This window comes from Melampsora larici-populina (genome assembly GCF_000204055.1).
Source record: "Melampsora larici-populina 98AG31 unplaced genomic scaffold MELLAscaffold_8, whole genome shotgun sequence".
Taxonomy (NCBI): domain Eukaryota; kingdom Fungi; phylum Basidiomycota; class Pucciniomycetes; order Pucciniales; family Melampsoraceae; genus Melampsora; species Melampsora laricis-populina.
The window spans coordinates 1577312-1583555 of NW_006768772.1; the positions used below are offsets into that span (position 1 = coordinate 1577312).

The 6244-nt window shown below is 45.1% G+C and overlaps 1 protein-coding gene across 1 annotated transcript; it reads left to right on the forward strand.

The window, feature by feature from the left end:
* MELLADRAFT_95956 (uncharacterized protein) lies at nt 1–4483 on the forward strand (the record flags this gene model as incomplete). Its single annotated transcript, XM_007407139.1, has 8 exons — nt 1–1016; nt 1103–1307; nt 1389–1573; nt 1709–2150; nt 2219–2535; nt 2599–3863; nt 3923–4288; nt 4374–4483. The coding sequence occupies 8 exons, from the start codon at nt 1–3 to the stop codon at nt 4481–4483; spliced, it is 3906 nt and encodes a 1301-aa protein (XP_007407201.1).
* Nucleotides 4484–6244: the final 1761 nt, after the last annotated feature.

The following is a 6244-nucleotide window of genomic DNA, read 5'->3' on the forward strand; positions in this document are numbered from 1 at the left end:
ATGGATATCCCCCTTTCCAGCTTTAAAGGATTGTACTCGTCAGAAGATCGAGCTCTGATGTTATCAGATTTATCGCATTGGTTCCCAATTTCATCATTATCACCCCAATCGACACTTCTCAACGAGGCCCTAACGTCGAAATTCCATAATAGAATGGGTCAACAGGGTTCACATCCAGCTGGAGTGTACCCTGACGATGAAGACCCATTCGAGATGCATTCCGTCCCTTCAACTATGACTTCCTGTCCATCCGATAGTAAGGACGAACGGTCCTTAATCCCCAATCGACGTACACAAGATTTGGATTATATCGAAAGCAAAGATATCCTCATTACCCGCGTTGCCAACCATCTGCTCCAGCTGTCACCTACAAAGTCATCAGTGTCTGATCTCATCACTATGACCGATACTGAGCGTAGTTCAACGGAGACGCCAGAAAGCCCGAAGCTTAAAAAGTCCAAAAAGAAGAAACATCAACAAAAAACCACTGAATCTCCTTCTCAACATACCAGATCAAAGCACGAGCGGGATCGCACGCGAAAGCACCAGCACCAAGCAAACGCAGATACCGACACCGAGATCCCACCTCGCTCGAAAAAACAAAAAACCAAAAAAAACAAGGCCAAAAAGGCAAAGAAGACACATGTCTCTGAATCAGATCATAGATCCCAATCAGATTGTGGTAGTGCAAATCCCGGACAATCTCAACTTCAACTTCAACTACCCACCAATATATCCAGCTTTACCGATTTCATCGACCACGGTTGTGAACTCGACGAGCAAATGTATCCCGTCTATCCAAACGGAAATACCGTGTTTGTCAAAGCCCCCAATAGACCAGTAACCAACTTTGGTTTTATTGGTTGGACGCATACCATGAAGACGGACAACTCCCATAAAGACTGGAAAATCTTAAGATTTAAGTGTCTGGGTGTAATTCTTTGTTCGGTTTCAACATGCCCCCTAACTGGATCACCTCCAACAGGCCGCCACATGATCTCTGAGCTGATAGAGCGGTTAGTAAGGACTTCTTCTGCGAGATAGTCTCAATGTTTTTACTAATATAATGTTCTATCCACAGCGGCGACGTGTGTCCCATCAGTGGGTGTGACGGCATTCAGGTTCACATTCCATGCAATGGCCGATGTCGAATTGACGAACACAAACCATCCAATTGGCGCCTACTACGACATCAAGGGCAGCATGATCACGTCTGGCCTTCGGCTAAAAAGGCGCCCCCGTTGGCGAAGCAAAAGTTGAAAGAGATCATCATTAACGACCCCACCACTGGGCCTTTATCATTGAAGGTATGCATAATCTTCTGTGATGATTCCTTTCTGATTTCGTATTACAAAGAAGTTAATGACTGGCTTATTATGTGGTACCAGGTTGGGCGAGCCCATGTAGGGACTGCTCCTATACGTACCGTATCTGACATTCATCCGTCGTTTGACCATGTCGACCGCCTGGGTAATTTGCGTCGTGCATTCCTGGTTCAAGAAGGTCTGATGCCGGACTCACAAGATAAGGAGGCCGGTGACAAGTGGCTCATGCAATTTATATATTGGTCCACGTAAGTAATTGGCACTTTGACTTACTTTTCCAGAATGGTTTGCTGACAATTTTGCGTCAAATCTCATTCCAGTCAAGGAATGAGAATTGTGTCGGCGTCTTTCAAAGTCGAAGACATTCATTTGACTTTCCAAAGTAACTGGATGGCACAAATTCTTGTCAATGAAGAGGACGGAATAGCTTACGAGGGAGGCCTTTTATCCGACGTTACCTACCGCTTTTTCGAAAACGGATACCTGTTGACAACTTCTATGTATCTAGAAAAGTTAGAAAGATGGGTTCCCATCCTTCTCTCGTGGATCAACGGACTTAGTCAGCATCATTACAAAGCACACTTCAAGACCCTCTTTGTCCAGATCGAACAAACATCAATGTCTGACGAACAGAAGAGTAGACTCACTGAACAAATCGTCGACTTTTCACTTGCACAGAAGTCTGGATTTATCGAAGCCTACATGGATGTGTTCAATGTCTCTCGAGAAGTTGCCCTTTCGAAGTTACACGGCTGCGAACAGCACTTTGGCCAGGCTATTACTCGACTCAGGAAAAATAGATCCATTGTCCCGTGGCAGGACGAGGTAAGTCACGTTATAATGCATCTCCCTTCACGTGTAACTCCCCACTAACCCTATCTTTGCGCTTTTAGAAAAGCTGGGTGGCAAAATGCAATGCCTTGATGGAGCCGGACAGCCCTGGAAACACCCTGGATGACAAATTCGTCGTATTATCCCGGGCATTTCCTCGTGCCAAGAGGTGGCTAGACTGGTGGCGCACCTCGGACATCCAGGCCATGCTCTTCCCTGCCAGGAAGCGCATGCCTCTGGATGATCCACCTTTGGACAACGAAACGGGCGAAGAAACTGGCGATGTGTCAAGGAAACGCAAAAAGCGAGGCCGGGATGATGGTTTACCTTCGACCACCAACGGCCAAGAATCCATGCACAGGATCTACTACCTACTTTGGTACACATAAGGTTACATAATGACACATTACAAAGCCTTTCTAACATTAACTTCCATCGCCAGCCCTGGGAAATGTAACATTATTGGCGGTATTATTCAACTTTTAGCTTTTGTCCAAAGCTTGGAAAGAGATCACCAAAACCTCAACCGAGGTATCTCTGTCGCGTATGGCTCTTCCCAGAAGAACTGGGAGGGCCTAGTCAAAGGAATGCAAATGTCCAAACCGACGAAACAAAAGTTCATCGCAAACGACGGCCGCCCTCCCGATACCACCGACGAACTTTTGGGAAATGTGTCAAAGAAGTCGAAAAGAGGACCAGGAAGACCCAAAGGCTCTCAGAATGTCATGCGCCAGCCTTTGACTACGTATCAGTCATACAAAAAAGGTACGAAGCAAGGCTCTCGCAATCGTTGTTGGCAGTCTTCGACGCTCGAGTGCCTATACACGCTTTTTGGACCCCTTTGGAGCCGACACGCTACAGTCAACGGGACTCAAGTTATTCATATCATCTATACCCACTTCACCAAACGTTCGACCCTTCAACTACAGGGTAAACCAATCCTTGGGCACCTATCTACTTATCAGAATTTGATACACACCGCCCTGCAAGGCCTTGGCACCTTTCCTGTCGACGGTTTTGCCTCTGCAGATGCGGTCATGGAAATATTACTTCGACCAGGTCGTAACTCAATTGGACCAATGTTTGAATTACCCATACTCAAAACCTCGAGATGCACGGCGAACATCAACCACAGCTCCAGCACGTTGACTTCAAGAGCCATTCTACAGGTTTTCCCCTATACTTTTACCGAAGCTGGACTGTCTTACGCACAGTTGGGTCTATTGTTGGAACGATGGGTGTCTGAAGGACTGTCCTCCAGCGACTGTGTATGCCAACGGTGTCACCCAGACGAAGAAGGTGACAGTGTTGGCGACGACGTTGTCGTATGTGAACCACGGCGCAATAACGTCGAAGGCTGTGCGATGATCAAAGAGACAATCAAAATTCATCTCGTGGACATTAAATCAGCACCAATTCATCTTTACTTCACTTTAGAAGGTGTCATGAATATGCCGGAGGGCGATGAGCGCGACGCGTATCAGGGCGAAACTAACTGGCCAGCACGGATCAAGATTGGCGAAGTTGATTATTACATGATGACCCGTGGCTTTTGGGGTGCTTTTCATTTCTGGTGCAAGGTAGTGCGGTCAGTGGAAGGAGTATTAGGTGTTTGGCATTATGACGAGGCTGAAAACCAAGGAATTGCTCGACTTCTGGACCGGGACATGACCAGCATCGGTGGTTGTCAACCGCACACCAGCTGGTGTGCTATTCGCGCATCCCTTTTGAACAAGAACGCCGTCACATTGCTGAAATCATACGAGGTCTGATGAAAGAATTTCCCCAACACCATCATTCCATCCCATTCTCGATGCTGTTGCCAGACTTTCCGGTAGGAGGTGGGTTGCCATCTGCCGAAGTCATCGCTCAGGACCTCACAGTGGCCACTGTAGTATCCGCGACATCAAATCCAATTGACCTCGCTGAGGATGATCAAGCTTGGGACAAATTGGCCTCCCTTCCGGACAACGAATGCCTGGAGGAATTATTGATACCGAAAAGCCCGATAATACCACCTACCAATCCCTTGAAAATCAAGGTGAGAATGGCGGCGCACTCATCCCAACCTCCGGTACCTATTGAACTTCCTAATCATCTCGCGGTCACCACCGAAGAGAACCTAATTCCTGGTAGGTCCAAACAATTTCTCTAGTTTGTATAATTACTGACACCTTTTTTGCTTCTTCGCCTGGTCTGCTGTCTTACCCTTGACAGTTAAAAGGAACCCTCGACGTTCGAAAAAACCTGTTCAGGATGATATACCTGTGATACCTGAAACTGTAAAACCGGTCAAAGGCGTCCGAAAACGTGTACCTAAACGTTGATGTTGATCTTAATTTCCTTTTTTTTTGGGTTGGTGAAGGAGGGGATTGGTGAACTGGTTTCTTCGTTGGAAACTTGGTTTACACGGTGGCTGTGTTTGTCTTTAAGTTTTTCCTCTCATTGTTATATGTATTTGATTTGATTTGGTAATCATGGTCACTATTTTGATTTTCTCTCATTGTTATAATTGTAATAATAAAACATGGTCACTTTTTCTATTTTGTCTCATTGTTATCATTGTAATAATAACGTATGGTCATTGGTCGCGTATCCAGATCTCATGATCTAGCATGAGAGAACCCGGTGTAAAATGCCTGCAGGATCCAATGTAAAATTGGAATTTACCTGTGGCTTTTTACACTTTTACACTGTGCATTTTACACCGGGATATTCGGTGTAAAAGGGTTTTGTGTAAAAGTCAGTTTGTGAGGTGTGAAATGCAATTTTACACCGGATAATTTACACCGAATGTGTCGGTGTAAATGTACACTGTGTAAAATTGCAATTCAGCCGTTCTTGTCAGGATTTTACACCTTTGTCTTTACACCGTTTTTTTCACACCGGCGTAGAAAAAAATTTTACGGTGTAAAATTATAAATTACGGTGTGTAATTTGTATTTTTACACTGACTCAATTTACACCGAATAATCCGGTGTAAAGGGCACAGTGTAAAAATGCACCTCCCCATTTTAAATTTACGCGCTTCCTCGGTAAAGTAATGTATGAGTTCATCTTGGCCAAATCCGAGTTCTTCTAAAGTAAAAGCAGTGACAGCAGTGAGCTTTCGGCGAGGGTCGATAATTGGTGAACATATGTAAACAGGCTTCTTCAAAGCTAATGTGGCATATCGGACTATTTTCTTGACCATAGGACGAATTGCTGCCTTCAAGTTGATACAATCAGATGAGACCCAAGCCTATGTAAAAGGATGGGTTAGAAATTGTGTAAATATGAACAAGTTAATATGGAAAGAAATACTTACTTTTTCAAGTTTTTCAACCAGCCATTGATAGTCGGGCATTGCTTGTGAGAAGGTGGGATAGCCCTCAGCTTCGATGTCCTTGATCACAACAGCGAGAGGTCGGAGAAACTTGACTAAGGAGCCGACCAAGATCCATTCGTCTTCGGTCAGGAGATAAGGCTCCAACGATTCATTGATGTTACAATAGTACTGAAGAACCTTCTTGAGTTCAAAGAAACGCTCGAGAGAGTAAAACGTTGAGGACCATCGAGTTGAAACCTCGTGGATGAGTCCGACCTTTCTAGTCTGTGATGAAGAGGCAATACATTGATCAAGGGCCTGTTTGAGCTGAGTACTCAATCGGACTCGTTTATGAAAACCGCGAATTCGAGTGAGAATTGAATGGACTTCGAGATGAGGAGTAGGTTCGATGAGAGAGTTAGTACCATCAGGAAGATCATTTCCTGGGTCTTGAGGTAGCTCAGGATCCAAAGCACTAAGGGGATCAGGCGGGGTCTTGCTGTCGAAAATAGAGACTCCAGCTTTGGCGACGAGATTGATAACGTGGGCAACACACCCATGGAGGTTCTTCTCAGGATCGAAATGAGGTATAAGTTTCTTGAGCTCGCGTCCCATGGTGAGATTGTTGGAAGCATTGTCGGCAGTGATGCAGTAAAGTTTGTTGGTGATTCCAAATTGATCCAAGGTGTGCTTCAGGAGAGAAGCCATGTTTTTACCGGTATGAGATCCATCAATTTCCTTCAAAGCTAAAACAACAGATTTCATTTCAAAATTATCGCTC